This window comes from Anomaloglossus baeobatrachus, chromosome 2, assembly GCF_048569485.1.
Source record: "Anomaloglossus baeobatrachus isolate aAnoBae1 chromosome 2, aAnoBae1.hap1, whole genome shotgun sequence".
NCBI lineage: Eukaryota > Metazoa > Chordata > Amphibia > Anura > Aromobatidae > Anomaloglossus > Anomaloglossus baeobatrachus.
The window spans coordinates 475,630,667-475,646,631 of NC_134354.1; the positions used below are offsets into that span (position 1 = coordinate 475,630,667).

The 15,965-nt window shown below is 41.3% G+C and overlaps 1 protein-coding gene across 1 annotated transcript in view; it reads left to right on the forward strand.

The window, feature by feature from the left end:
- P2RX1 (purinergic receptor P2X 1) overlaps positions 1 to 15,965 on the forward strand; it is a 178,538-nt gene that overhangs the window by 37,134 nt on the left and 125,439 nt on the right. Inside the window, exons 2-4 of the mRNA XM_075336374.1 lie at positions 4,488 to 4,635; positions 7,983 to 8,054; positions 9,245 to 9,311. Of these exons, the coding sequence (XP_075192489.1) occupies positions 4,488 to 4,635; positions 7,983 to 8,054; positions 9,245 to 9,311 (287 nt within the window). The remainder of the gene's footprint in view (positions 1 to 4,487; positions 4,636 to 7,982; positions 8,055 to 9,244; positions 9,312 to 15,965) is intronic.

Below are 15,965 nucleotides of genomic sequence, written 5' to 3' on the forward strand. Positions count from 1 at the left end.
TATTTGACTTTTGGACTCAGAGTTTCCTAAAATACTTTGCAAACTCCATATACAGAGCCCTTAAGTGCCAAAAGATCAGAAACCTCCCTCAAGTGAACCCAATTTGGAAATTACACCCGTCTGAGAATTCATCTATTGGTGTAGTGATGATTTTGATTCCATGGGTGTTTTGCAGAAACAAGCAACAATCGATGTTGAGTGAAAAGGGAAATATGCCATTGTAGTGCCCATATATTGTACACATTGAGTTTCTGTTGACCTTCACCCTGTAAATTAAGCAGGCTATCCTCACTACAGTAATGCCAAATGTGTGGGCATTAGCTGTAGTTTAGACTCACTGTGGGGCTCAAAAAAGATGGTGGGCATTTAGATTTGGGAGCGCAGATTTCACTGGATTTCTTTTTTTTTTGGAGGGTGCATAGTACTTTTCCAGAGCCTTTGTGCTACCAGTAATGTTGAAGCCCCCTAACATAAGTGGGGATTTGTTTTTTGTGGGTTGAGTAACATCATTTATTGGTGGCATATCAAAGGAACATTTCACATTTATCCTGTGCTCTATGCTGAGCACTTACATTGGGGTTACATCTAAATCTACAAAATACATAATTCAGATGAAACTCCAGTGAGCCATTCACTAGTGAGGCAGCAGAGATACTCTGGACACTGTGTGGCTTCTGTTTGGTGGTATCCAAATTCTAATATGTGCACAAAAGAGTTGGTAGACTGCATTTGTATGCCCCCCCAAAAAATATGGCCACAGCCGGATCATAGGTCAGAGAGAGTCCACATTGTCTTCATCTGCCTCATTATAGGGAATCTTACTTCTGGGGTTCCGTCTGAATCATGTATTTTAGAGATTTACACAGAAACCCTGGTGTAATCATTCAGCGTACAGCACAGGATAAATGTGAGCCAAGCCTTACTGCGGTCTCTGGGAGGCAGAATAAACATTTATTTGTTATGCCATTCAACTTGCGGTATAAGTGATTAGATGGCTTTATTCGTCGTGTTGGTGCGATTGAAAAAATACCAGATTTATATAGTTTTTGTTTTATGTTTGGCAACTATCACACTGAAAAACGCTTTTTTTACAATGGAAAAAAACGTTTGCATCACCTTATTTTGAAAACTATAATATTTCTGCCTTCAGAGTCACGTGGAGGCTTGGTTTTTGCGGGATGACTTGATATTGCTATTGGTTCTATTTTTGGGAATACAACATTTTTTGATGCCTTTCTATTCTGATTTTTGGGATGCAGAATGAACAAAAACCATCAATTCAGATTTTATTTTTATGCATTTCACTGTTGGGTTAAAATGAAGAGACAGGTTTATTCTTCAGGTCAGTACAATTAAAACAATACAACATTTTTTTTATCATTTTTTTATGTTTTGCCACTTTTATTTATTTATTATTTTTATTTTATTTATTATTTTTTTTTTGTAGACAAAGTATTGTTTTTGCATAACTGTATTCTGAGAGCTGTATCTTTTTATTTTTCTACTGACAAAGTGCCATGACACAGCGTTTTTACTGCCAAGAGAGCAGGCTTTGACTACAGAAAAATGCAGCCAAAAAGTAGAATATGAACATATCCTGAGAATAGGTGCAAAATTCCTTGTCATGGTATTTAGTACAGCATGTGGACATCCTGATAAGGGAATCAAATGTCCAATCCTCTGTTCTTATAGGTGTCTAACAGCTTTAATACCCTCAACAGTTTAAGAACACATTCATATTTGACCTAAATGAATGTGCATGTATATCAGGGATCAGTAGTAGAGATGAGTGAACCTTAGGCAGGCTTTGCACACTACGACATCGCAGGTGCGATGTCGGTGGGGTCAAATTGAAAGTGACGCACATCCGGCATCGCATGCGACATCGCAGTGTTTAAAGCCTAGATGATACGATTAACGAGCGCAAAAGCGTCGTAATCGTATCATCGGTGCAGCGTCGGCGTAATCCATAATTACGCTGACGTGACGGTCCGATGTTGTTCCTCGCTCCTGCGGCAGCACACATCGCTGTGTGTGAAGTCGCAGGAGCGAGGAACATCTCCTACCGGCGTCACCGCGGCTTCCGTAGGTTATGCGGAAGGAAGGAGGTGGGCGGGATGTTTACATCCTGCTCATCTCCACCCCTCCGCTCCTATTGGCCGCCTGCCATGTGACGTCGCAGTGACGCCGTACGACCCGCCCTCTTAATAAGGAGGCGGGTCGCCGGCCAGAGTGACGGTCGCAGGGCAGGTGAGTGCATGTGAAGCCGGCGTAGCGATAATTTTCGCTACGCCAGCTTTCACAAGATATTGTACCTGCGATGGGGGCGGGGACTATCGCGTGCGACATCGCAGCATCGGCTTGCGTTGTCACAACGTGCAAAGCCCGCCTTAGGCTCGGTTTTCAAACCGATCACCAAATTAAAAAAAATCAAGGTTCGAGTTCGGGTTTGGATGCTTTACGTGCAAACAAAACTCGTGCGAGCAACGCTGTGTCAGGTACGCTTGGTGCTCGGCCCTGTGCTAGCCGCTTGCAGTGTTTGAATGGCTCTCAGTGGGGATAACATCAGCACGATTACATGTAGACTGCAACCCAAAAATTTGGTTGAAAAAGCCCAACCACCCTTCCCCGGAAGTGATCTGCTTATCGCTGGCTGTATGTGGGCGGAGACTCAAACTGCCAATCAGTGGTTTGCTCCAGAGTTCAAGTCAAGCTCACGCCAAAAGAGGCTCGGCTTGTTTGCTGCCCGCGAACCGAACCTCCACAGAACCACTCATCTCTAAACAGTAGTAAAAGCGCTCCGAGTAGACAGTCACTTTCAGTTCCTTTTTAGACTCACCAAATATCAGTATTTTCCACTTGACAATTTCATTATTAAAAATAAAGATTTTAGTTCTGTAATTTCTGTAAACCCCTATTTAAAGGCTGTAGTCACATGCGTGACTAGGTTGTGCTCCTTTGCCTCATTCATCAATGTGTGAGGACAAGTTCATTTTATTAAAGCACAATGGAGAAAATGTATTAATCCTGTCTTAAAGTTCCACAAGACCAAATTATAATACATTTTTTCGTATCATTAGATGTTAAATGACCCCCTTCTATTAAGCCAGACTCCCCTTTAAGTCTTGGCTAGTGAGGTGCAAAAAGTGTCTAAAACACTTAAAAACTGATAGTAAGTCTGCCTAATGTGTTTTACATAGTAAGACATTACAGTGCTTGACAAGATTCCAGTGTGAATCCAATCCATCATTCCAATCATACAGTTAAAGGGTTTTTTCATAGGGACGTAATTCTAAAAAAAAAGTGACAACACTTTAATGTCTAAGGCCCCTTTCACACGTCAGTGATTCTGGTACGTTTGTGCTTTTTTTTTTAAACGTACCAGAATCACTGACATGCGCAGACCCATTATAATGAATGGGTCTGCTCACACATCAGTGATTTTTCACTGCACGTGTCTCCGTGCGGCATACCCGAGTGTGCGTGATTGCCGCACGGAGACATGTCCATTTTTTTCTGGCATCACTGCTGTCCCATGGACCACGCAGTGGTGTGGTCCGTGAAACACGTGCCAGAAGAAAACGTGCTTTTAAAATAAAAATCATTTTTACTCACCCGGCTCCAGCGATGTCCTCTGCAGCCCGTGCAGCCTGCTGCTTCTGAGCCGGCTCATTATTGTCGCGCATATTCATGATGCACGACACAGCCGACCCGGAAGCAGCTGCTGCGGGGGTCAGCACCGGCCGGATGCTGCACCGCGGGAGAGATCAGCACCATGGTGAGCGGGAGCGCGCACAGGTGAGTTAATCTCTAAGTTCAATCACGGGCCACGGAGAACGGAGCCCGGATTGCACTTAGACAACCCACGTGTGCCGTGATTCACGGCACACGGAGGGACATGTGCGTGTTTTACACGCCAGTGAAAAACGTCAGTGTTTTTCACTGACGTGTGAAACGGGCCTAAAAGGGTTGTAAACAGAGGAGCGTTCTGATTTGCAACTTTATCTGCTTAATGCTACACCTTGCCACCAGGCAAAAAGTGGATATCGGCCCCCTGAGCCTTGGCACAATGACACCGGTGATTTTCTCTTCTCATAAAGGGATGACATATCACTAAGATATCACTAAGATATGAGATCCCTCTATGGTTGTTGGAGAGCCCATGATGAGACCAGTTGATTGGCTGTAGTCATGAAGGCACCATAGTAGCCTCCAACAAAAACTGGGGCAGAGACAGAGGCTGCGCTGACCCTGTTTTAATTATTTTTACTATGTTCACACAAGAAGAATAAAACCATAATCATGGCAACCCAAGAACAAACATGTTCACACTGTACAGAAGTAGCAAACCGAACACACAAGTATGACAGCATGTTGAACATTGATCCCCCTCTTCACATATACTGATTTATTGATGTAGTTAAAAGTTACTGCCACATGTGTAACTATAACAGTGTTAACAACACTTTCCTCTTGTTTGCATTTAGGTGGGTGTTCTTGTATGAGAAAGGCTACCAGAATGTAGATGACATCATCAGTTCTGTCTCTGTAAAAATGAAAGGTATAGCAATTACCAATATATCTGACATGGGCACAGAAATCTGGGATGTTGCCGACTATGTTTTCCCTCCACAGGTAAGATATGGGGTATTTTTTCAATTGGTTGCATAGATGTCTGCATAATTTAAGGATGTTGTCAGGTCTTTTGCTAAAAGTCTGTAGTCACTATTTGAATGTAGATTTCTGAATCCCTACAGCACGCACACCATACGCCGTCAGGATCCTCCAGTTTTGCTGCTGAGAACAAGCGGTCACGTGTATGAGATCTCCATGCTGGATACCAGATTGAGCATCAGAGTGCTCGGGCACCCTCATTACTCAAATGAGCATCAGGCTGCTTGGGCACGGATCGAGCGCCATGCTTGAGTCCCTACCCCACATGTTTTGTGTCTGTTAGACAGCCAATAAGCATGCTATGACTGCCATACATACATGGTAATGCCATAGCTATGATGGTTACTGGCATTAGTGTGATTGGCCTGCCGCATCACGTCATCAGGTTTTATATGAGACTTGGGGGGCGCAATACTTGGCACACTATCTTCTGGAAGCAGTTCAGGGAGAGTTGATGTAGGAGGGAGAGCTTAAATTAGAGCAAGGTTTGTACACTTGCACCCTTTTTAAAAAACAGCATGGGGTCTCCCCTATTTTTGACAGCCAGCAAAGGTAAAGCAGACAGCTGCATGCTTGTAATATTTGGCTGAGAAGATCCATGGTTATTGGCCACTTACCAGCCTAAAAAACCAGCCCGGAGCTCTTCACACTGTTCTTCCCAAATACCCTGGTGTGGTGGAAATCGGTGTAATATTTTTTGAGGTTGATGTCAGCTGTGTAATGTCAACTGGCATAAAGGCCAGGTGTTAGTGATGGATAGGCGTCTAACAGACACCGCCATTACTAAATTAGTAAGTAAAAAAAAAAAAGACGAACACAGGAAAAAAATAATTTGAATAAAGACTCTCCTACACTATCCATCGGTCACCAATTTAATATCAAAAATGTTCCCAAGAAGTGCCATCATAGTCCACGATCCATGAATGCAGCTCCAGCGACTTTGAATAGCAGTAAAGTACAGGGTGAGCCATAAGTATGGATACACCCTGATAAAATGGAAGTGGTTGCTGATATTACCTTACCGTTTCTGGCATATTAGTAAGTACATGGGAGGGGCCAAACATTTGAGGCTGGGTGACGCCCATGGCGGCCATCTGCAAAAACAATGGTGTGCTCATTTTTAATATAGCTTTATTCATTATCGAGTTATTGACACGTTTGTAACATGGAAAAATGACAGTAACCAACTAAAGGATGTGCTCAAAGTACTGCTCATTGTGTTGAATTGTCAACATGATTCTCTTTTCCCACTCTTGACACATCGAACTCAGAGTTTACAAAAAGTTCGGGGGAGTCTCCCGATCCCGAACATTGGGAGTTTCGCCCCTCACTAGTCATCACAAATCTTTTTTTCTGTTGCTGTAAAATTCATCTTTTTTTCTGAAAAACATACTGAAAAATATGCAGCAAAAATGATACATGTGAGCAAGGCCAAAAATAGCCAAATAACCAAATTTTATATTATAAAACTTCTCCAGAAGACACCTGTTTTTTTTTCAGTCCAGATTTCCTGAGACAAATTTTAATTTCCACTATAAATAATCCATATTGACAGAGTTGGACACTGACAGAAGAGGGCCCCTGTGCAAGAACAAAATATGGGCCCCACTTTGTGTCTGTGACAAAAGATGATTGCTGCTTTTGAGGTGGTATTGGCCCCCTTACTTGTTGCGCTCCTGATTTTTAGATAGATATATAGATATATAGATGATGGACAATGTGAGGCAGCGGCTTTCTATAGCCTTTAAAAAGTGAAGCAGTGACCTAGGAGCTTGTTCACACCAAACAGTTTTTTATTGACCAAACATAAATAACACACTTTTCCACAGTCCTGGAATATTTTCTGGATCACAGCCGGTTCTTATAATGACAGTCTTACCAATGTCCTGGTCGACACCTGCACCACTGTAGGAGTCTTGGGTTCATGAGTTGCCTAAAGTGACTAGGTTGCTCAGCACTGGCCTGGGTCACTCCACACAGCCAGTTCACTCAGCACCTACTGATCCAGCAGCCTGGATCCCAACTCAGACACTCCTTGCAGTGCACTGCCAGATTAAATGCAGTTCCCCAGACATGAGCCTGATGCAAGACCTGGACTGGAGGGAGAGATCCGTCCCACTGCCAGACCTACAGATCTCTCCAAAAATAAAAGCCCCAACCAGTTTACTTAAAATACTTGGTCAAATAGCTTGCCCAACCTCACACTCTTTTTTATTTTTGTGTTGCACTCACATTGGGGACTGTGACTACAACACACTCCAGCAGGTCTCACAAGATCTCCAAGCACATTCTGGGAGAAACATAGCAAACTTTATATATGACACCTGTCTCTGCCTCACAACAGATAGATGGATAGATAGATAGATAGATAGATAGATAGATAGGTGATGGTCAGATAGATAGATTGATAGATAATAGATAGGTGATGGTCAGATAGATAGATAGATAGATGATGTTCAGATAGATAGATTGATAGATAATAGATAGGTGATGGTCAGATAGATAGATAGATAGATAGATAGATAGATAGATAGATAGATGATGGTCAGATAGATAGATAGATAGATGATGGTCATATAGATAGATATGTCATGGACAGATAGATAAATATGTTATGAACAGGTAGCGATAGATAGATAGATAGATAGATAGATAGATAGATAGATAGATAGAGGGATAAATAGATAGAGGGATAGATAGATAGATTGATAGAGGGATAGATAGATAGACAGATAGAGGGATAGATAGATAGATAGATAGAGGGATAGATAGATTGATAGAGGGATAGATAGATAGATAGGTCATGCACAGATAGATAGGTCATGGACAGCTAGCATGATAGATAGATGTGTCATGGACAAGTAGATAGATGGATAGATAGATAGATGGATGGATAGATAGATAGATAGATATGTGATGGACAGGTAGATAGATAGATGCAAAATCGTGGTGGTGCTAATAGCAGAGACAGACAGGTTAGACGATAAAAGACTAAATCCTTTCCCTTGTGAGGCTTTTCCAGGATAATGCTTAGCTATCTGGATGTTATAGTATGTCTCTGCTTGTGGGAAGGAGTTATTGGGCAAGTAATAATCTTATCATCTCTCATTGACAATGACGTAAACCCCTAAATATGGGGCCTCACGTACCCACCAGCTTTTATGTGTTGGCTTCCTGTAAAACATCCATACATCATACGCTCAGGTCATGCTAGAGTTGCTGTTACATTCCATCTAAATTACTAACTTCTTTTAGCAACTACAGTTTTACCCTTTCTGCTAACACGTTATTCTCTGCTTTTTCAACAGGGAGACAGCTCTTTTGTTGTGATGACTAACTTCATAATTACTCCAGAGCAAGAAATGGGAAACTGTAACGAGGTATCTACCAACAACAAATTATGGCATAGGTTAATTTATTATTGTAGGATTTTTTTTCCTTTCTTACTTTTAGCCAAGTGTGATTTTTTTTTATCACCTGCAATAAGAATTTAACTTGCTCCCCATGCAAACTCACCAGTGCCATCTCATCTATATGAAGTTATGCAAAATGTAAAAAAAGTAGATTTTGGGTACTCACCATAAAATCTCTTTCTTGGAGCCTTCATTCGGGGACACAGCCCATGGTCTCCTGTGTCCTCCAATGAAGCAATAAAGAAAAGTGACTTTTCACTTCCATTGACTTTTACCTTCATAAGAATGAACAGCGCATATTGGACCACAGGCAGGGTTATGTAACTGAGTAGAGCATCACTGCATTCATATCTCACCAAATTACTGTTTTACTAATACGGTGCCTGTCCAAGGTAGTCTTTCAGCTGGCACCTAAAAGTCAGGTTGGCTAGCATTTTTTTTATCGCTTGGAGAATACCTGTAGTTTGGAGTCGAGTACTTTTTTTTATTATAATTCTTTTATTTTAGTCTGCACTCACTTGCCGGTCCAGCTCCATACCAATGAGTAGTCCTCCAAGGAGCCTTGCCTTATACAAAGGTCATCACCTGATTGGCTTCATGATTGAACAAGGTGTCACATGCCCATATGACCGGAATCTGTAGAATAAAAAAAAGTACAGAACAAATCCTGTAACCCCTCTAAAATAATATTTGATGTATTTTACGCTATTAGGTTTGTAAAGTAGATATGTTTTGGGGGTTATCTGATGTTGTTTGTAGCATAAGCTGTCAATTATAAACTCATTTATATTTCTTAATAAAGGTAGAAATGACTGTGGGAATTTTTATTAATGGAAATAAATTCTCTGAGACTAAAGCTAAAAATGAGGGGATAGATTTGTATTAATAGAAAGTTCTATAATGCAAGATCCTTGCTAAGTAGGATGTATCTGAATGTCCTCGGAAATCCTGGGAATAGGCAACAATTCGGAGCCAAATAAGGTCAATTACTTTTTTTTAAGGGTTATGATTGCCAAGTAGCCGAAGAAATATGCACTAAATCATTTTTAAATAGCAAAAATGATAATGTAGTCAAGATGCAGAGTACGGGGCAGTAGTAATGGCAGAGTCCGGCATCTAAAGACTGAGGTTCTTAAGGAAATATTCGTGTTTTCCAGCTTCCTGATGTAGCATCTTGTGAAACTGATGATGATTGCAAAGCTATGTCCACTCGACAAACGCAAGGTATGCAATGTTTGCCATTGTTATGTCTTCCCAAATACATGTGAAGGAATATGTGTCCTTCCAATCACACTCACTTTACTTATAGCATGTGTCCTTACATTAATCACTCCCATGTGCTATTTATTCTAATATCCTAGTGTCTCTTTTGTGCATTAAAAAGAGTTCATTACACAGATGACTGTCACAATTAATATTTCACCAATAATATTGGATATCATGGTAACAATCCTTACATCACATTGTCATCCTTTATCACCCTATTACTGTAGGGAAAAAGTGATCTTCCAGGAACCTTAGGCACTACTTAATTTGTAGAGTCAATGGTCCTCCAAAAATCCAACAAGACCAATGACTTTTTCTTTGAGAATGTAAATTTTAACCTATAGCTATTAAATGGGCAAAGAAACAATGTTGAACAGTAGCTATTTCATACACAATACATGGTAAAGATACATAACAATGATCACCAATTGTTAAGATGTTTCATTATCAAGTCTGTTTCTATTACTATCAATTAGCTACATCAATGTGTCATCAGTGTGCCAGTCGTGTGCCATGTCTTTCAGCCTTGTGCCATGTGTGTGCGCCATCCATATACCATCCGTGTGTCATCTGTGTCCTATACGTGTGCCATCCGTGTGTCATCCATATGCCATCTCTGTGCTATCCATGTGACATCCGTGTGATGTGCCATCTGTGTGTCATCTGTGTGCCATCCATACGTTACCCGTGTGTCATCCGTGTGCCATCCGTATGCAATTGGTGTGCCATCCATGTACCATCTGTGTGCCATCCATGTGTCATCTATGTGTCATCTGTGGGCCATCCATATGCAATCCGAGTGCCATCCGTATGTTTTCCATGTGTCATCTGTGTGTGATCCGTATGCAATCGATGTGCCATCCGTATGCCATCTGTGTGCCATCTGCGTGCTATCCGTGTGCCATCTGTGTGCCATCCGTATGCAATCCGTGTGCCATCCGTATGTTATCCATGTGTCATCTGTGTGTCATCTTTGTTTTTCTGGTATGAATAAACAAGATATTATAAATTTCCTCCTACTGTTTCAATGATAAATATGTACAGCACTCAGACTATACACTAAAGCTGTCCTTGACATCTGTGCTCCCGGAAAAAAGATAACAGAGAGTAGTAGAGAATGGGTTTCACAGCCGCGCCAAAAGACTACTGGATTCTTCTCAGATTAATGTTTCTTTTATTTCATAACAGGTCAAGTCTACGCGTTTCAGAAGGACACAGCTCCCTTCTTCAGGACAAACCAGATTTGATGATTCTTTGCTGGTTTGTCCTGAAGAAGGGAGCTGTGTCCTTCTGAAACGCGTAGACTTGACCTGTTATGAAATAAAAGAAACATTAATCTGAGAAGAATCCAGTAGTCTTTTGGCGCGACTGTGAAACCCATTCTCTACTACTCTCTGTTATCTGCCTCTTGGGGACCGCTGCCGGGACTTGGTGTTACATGCTGCTATAGGTGTTGTGACTGTCACAACCCGAATTGGTGAGTAGGATTATTCTTTGCTTCACCCTATATATATTGGGGTAAGACCCTATTGCGCTTTCTTTTTCCACAGTTTTCACTCCCGGAAAAAAGAACAGACATGTTTCCATATGGTTCATATGGACACACAGTCTGAGTAAAAACACTTGCATGGGAGCAACCCCATAGGTTAAAATGGAAAAAAAATTGATGCCACATGTACCGGAAAAACAGACATGTGAAGTACGCCTAATAGTGGATCGGACACAATTCATCATAAAGGAAAGGATTGTAGCAAGGAATCCATATGACATATGATACATTATGAGCGTAAATATGTGTGAAGAAATGCAAAATACCCAGAGTGATACATTTTCTCAGTGTTATGCTCCATAGTTGGCTTACTTGGCAAATATCTCCACTGAAAAGTGATATTCAACATTGAACTAAGATCCGAATGCTAGCGTGATAACTTCTGCTGCAGGACACAAGGCTGGCAATGTGACTTTTGTGCCTTTTTATTTTATTTTATTCCCATAAAAGGTCATAAGAAGTTGCTCCACTATTGTGCAATTGCCTTGAGACTATTTTCATTGACTTATCTAGTGACATATAATTGGGTAGTAAAATGCTGTACTCAATTCACTACATTGGGTCACATAAGTGAATTAGGATCCGCAGCAGTTTTGTATCAAATGGAAGCAGAGAGGCCACATTGATTTATATAGGGTCTGTCTAGTTTTCTGTTTAGTGTCTGTTGTTTTATAACGGAAGAATGAGCCCTTCATGCAGAACTTTGTGATATCCAAGTGCAGTCCGATGTCTTCCACAGACCCACAGACATGCATTGCCGACTTTGATCCGACACTTGGATGAAAATCAGACATGTCAGCAATTTTTTTTTTCCTTGCGTATGTGCAATCAAACAATTTTTCAGGCGGATTCCATATATATATATATATATATATATATATATAAAATATATAAATATACCTAAAAAAGGCTAAAAATGCAAAGTAATGTCACAACGATTTGCTTTGCTTATGTCCATTTTTTAATTGTTTGAGGCTTTGAAAGTTGTGAAGTGTCTAAAAAAAGAGACCTGACCTCAAAAGTCGCCACTAGTTATTATATATAGAATTTTTAAAAAGTTGCCTCAAAAATATCCCAAAAAATGCCAAAGAAGACAGTTTAGGAAAAACACTGCTGATGTTTTCCTGAAATGTCTTCCTCTGGCGAAACTCTGCATATACACCAGCGTGTATAAGATGCCATGATTAGCACATACCCTTACAATTCTTTCATGAGTTCAGCATTTTGTATATTCACATTGAAGGCATCAAAACTATGAATTAACACATGTGGAATGAAATACTTAACAAAAACATTGTGAAACAACTGAAAATATGTCTTATATTCTAGGTTCTTCAAAGTAGCCACCTTTTGCTTTGATTACTGCTTTGCACACTCTTGGCATTCTCTTGATGAGCTTCAAGAGGTAGTCACCGGAAATGGTTTTCACTTCACAGGTGTGCCCTGTCAGGTTTAATAAGTGGGATTTCTTGCCCTATAAATGGGGTTGGGACCATCAGTTGTGTTGTGCAGAAGTCTGGTGGATACACAGCTGATAGTCCTACTAAATAGACTGTTAGAATTTGTATTATGGCAAAAAAATACAGCTAAGTAAAGAAAAACGAGTGGCCATCATTACTTTAAGAAATGAAGGTCAGTCAGTCAGACATTTTGAAAGTGTCCCCAAGTACAGTGGCAAAAACCATCAAATGCTACAAAGAAACTGGATCAGATGAGGACTGCCCCAGGAAAGGAAAACCAAGAGTCACCTCTGTTGTGGATGATAAGTTTATCTGAGTCACCAGCCTCAGAAATCGCAGGTTAACAAGAGCTCAGATTAGAGACCAGGTCAATGCCACACAAAGTTCTAGCAGCAGACACATCTCTAGAACAACTGCTAAGAGGAGACTTTGTGCAGCAGGCCTTAATGGTAAAATAGCTGCTAGGAAACCACAGCTAAGGACAGGCAACAAGCAGAAGAGACTTGTTTGGGCTAAAGAACACAAGGAATGGACATTAGACCAGTGGAAATCTGTGCTTTGGTCTGATTAGTCCAAATTTGAGATCTTTGGATCCAACCACCGTGTCTTTGTAGAAAAGGTGAACGGATGGACTCTACATGCCTCGTTACCACCGTGAAGCATGGAGGAGGAGGTGTGATGGTGTGGGGGTGCTTTGCTGGTGACACTGTTGGGGATTTATTCAAAATTGAAGGCATTATAAACCAGCATGGCTACCACAGCATCTTGCAGCAGAATGCTATTCCATTCGGTTTGCGTTTAGTTGGATCATCATTTATTTTTCAACAGGACAATGACCCCAAACACACCTCCAGGCTGTGTAAGGGCTATGTGACTAAGAAGGAGAGTGATGGGATGCTACGCCAGATGACCTGGCCTCCACAGTCACCAGACTTGAACCCAATCGAGATGGTTTGGGGTGAGCTGGACAGCAGAGTGAAGGCAAAAGGGCCAACAAGTGCTAAGCATTTCTGGGAACACCTTCAAGACTGTTGGAAAACCCTTTCCCGTGACAACCTCTTGAAGCTCATCAAGAGAATGCCAAGAGTGTGCAAAGTAGTAATCAATGCAAAAGGTGGCTACTTTGAAGAACTTAGAATATAAGACATATTTTCAATTGTTTCACACTTTTTTGTTAAGTATTTCATTCCACATGTTTTCATTCATAGTTTTGATGTCTTCAATGTGAATCTACAATTTTTGGAGTCATGAAAATAAAGAAAACTGTTTGAATGAGAAGGTGTGTCCAAACGTTTGGTCTGTAATATATATATATATATATATATATATATATATATATATATATATATATCTACCTCCAAACCATCCCAGATTCAGCGGGACTATCCCGATTTGAGGGCTCTCTCATGCTATTCTTGTCCTGGCTCCTTGCATAAATTAAATTCTCATCTGCTCCAGTTTCCCAGGATTGGCTGGGACTTGAAGTCATTAACTCATTGTCCATAGGAAGTAGCAGCAGCTCTAACATTGAGCCACAACCTGTACTGAGATGCATAGGACGATTTGGAAATCTTTACTTGTATTGCAGGCTAAAAGCTAGAAGCAGATTATTCAGTTACATAGAGATATACATAGATAGATACTATACTTCAATGTAGCTGAAGGAAAAAGATCATTTTCTTCCAATAAAGCTACTATAAAGAAATGATAATAAAAATACAAATATATAAAAAATATTTATTTTCACCCACCCCTGGAATCAAACCAGCACCTTTCAAACATGTTCCAGCAGCTCTAGCAGTCAAGCCACAAGAACTGATGATGTCAGAGGAAGGATTTGATATAGTTCAAGCTGCAATGCAGCCTCTTCCTCTACAGCAGATTAATTATAATAATAACGAGCACAATAGGATCTTAACTGGTTATAAAGTGAGGTACATATGAGAAGACACTCACCTGGCAGGGTTGTGGAAGGCATAACCCCTATGTATACATAAAAGATAATGGCGGCTGCCTCAGTCCCACGTGGATAATCGAAAGTAGTGAAGAGATGAAAGGGTATAATACCGTGCTGCCACCAATTTCAAGAAACTTGTTGATTATAACAGTTAATTTTAATTTCTAGACCTAGAAAATAAAACTCACTGTTATAATCAACAATTTTCTTGAAATTGGTGGCAGCACGGTATTAAACCCTTTCATCTCTCCACTATTTAAGATCTACAGCAGATTACACAAGACATAGAGATTCAGTGTACAGAGCAGCATCTCTATGTCCTGTACTCTAGAAGGAGAGTATAAGAGATTTGTTTTTCTTCTAATAAAATTACTAAAAAGAATAAAAAAAATTAGAACAATGTGAATTTGAATACACTTTTTTTTAATAAAATAATAAACATCACAAATCAGCAAATAATATGTACATATTTGGTGTCCCTATAATCGTAACGACCCGAACAACACAGCGATCACATTATTTATGGCAATCAGTAAATGGCGAAAAAAATGGTGCAATTGATTATTTTTCTCTATTAAACCCATAAAAAATGTAATAAAAATGTATCTTTGAGGTCGTGTTCACACGTAGTGTAAATGCTGTTTTATTCTGCAGGTGTCCGCAGCACACAACGTAATAACAATCCTCTCTGATTATTGTGTGGTTGATGCATTTTTTCTGCATTTTCCCTAGTATTTCATACATATTTGCAGGAGATATGAATCTGGGGTTTTAATGCTTTTTAATACTACAGAAAAGTTTTGATTCTGCGTTTAAAATGGCAACTGCGGGGGGGCGTGGCCAGCAGGCAGCATGAGCGGTCGCATCTGAGAGCAGCTCCGCAGTCCAACGCTGATAAATATTATTAATCCTGCCGAAATTGGTGCCTAAATACACCTCCGGATTACCTGTGGTGCGGTGAGCATTCTGATCGGTACCATGAGCAGAGGTCGCAGCGCAGCGGCGCCTGAAAAGCTGAAGAAGTTTGCCCGGGACTCCCAGCAAGATGGCGCCGGCAAGCAGGCAGAGCGGGAATCCAGTGAGGCGGAGGAGGAGGAGAGCATGGAGGCCGGATCCAAGGAATCGCAGGAGCTAACCTTGCAGCAAGTTACCTCGCAACTACTTGCGGCGATCCAGGATTCAAAAGTGTCGCTGATTGGCAAAATCGAGGAGGTTAAGATCGATGTGGGTCTCCTCCGGCTGGACCTGCAAAATCTGAGAGAGCGGGTAAAGGAGACGGAGCAGCGGATCTCCACGCTGGAAGACGACGCAAGAGCGACGCCGGGCAGATTGTCCTCTTTGGAAAGCGCGGCAAACAACTGGGCGCAAAGGGCTGACGATCTGGAAAACCGCCTGCGTCGCAATAACTTAAGAATTCTGGGGATGCCGGAGAGGGCAGAAGGGAGCGACCCATGTAAGTTCATGGAAACATGGCTCTCTGAAACTTTCCCTGAGGCGACGCTGTCAGCGGCATTCGCTATAGAAAGAGCCCACTGGGTACCGGCCAGACCCCCTCCTCCGGGAGCGCAGCCTAGACCTCTCCTGGCCCGACTGTTGAGCAGCAGGGATAGAGATGCGATCCTTGGTGCGGTGCGACGCAAAGGCCC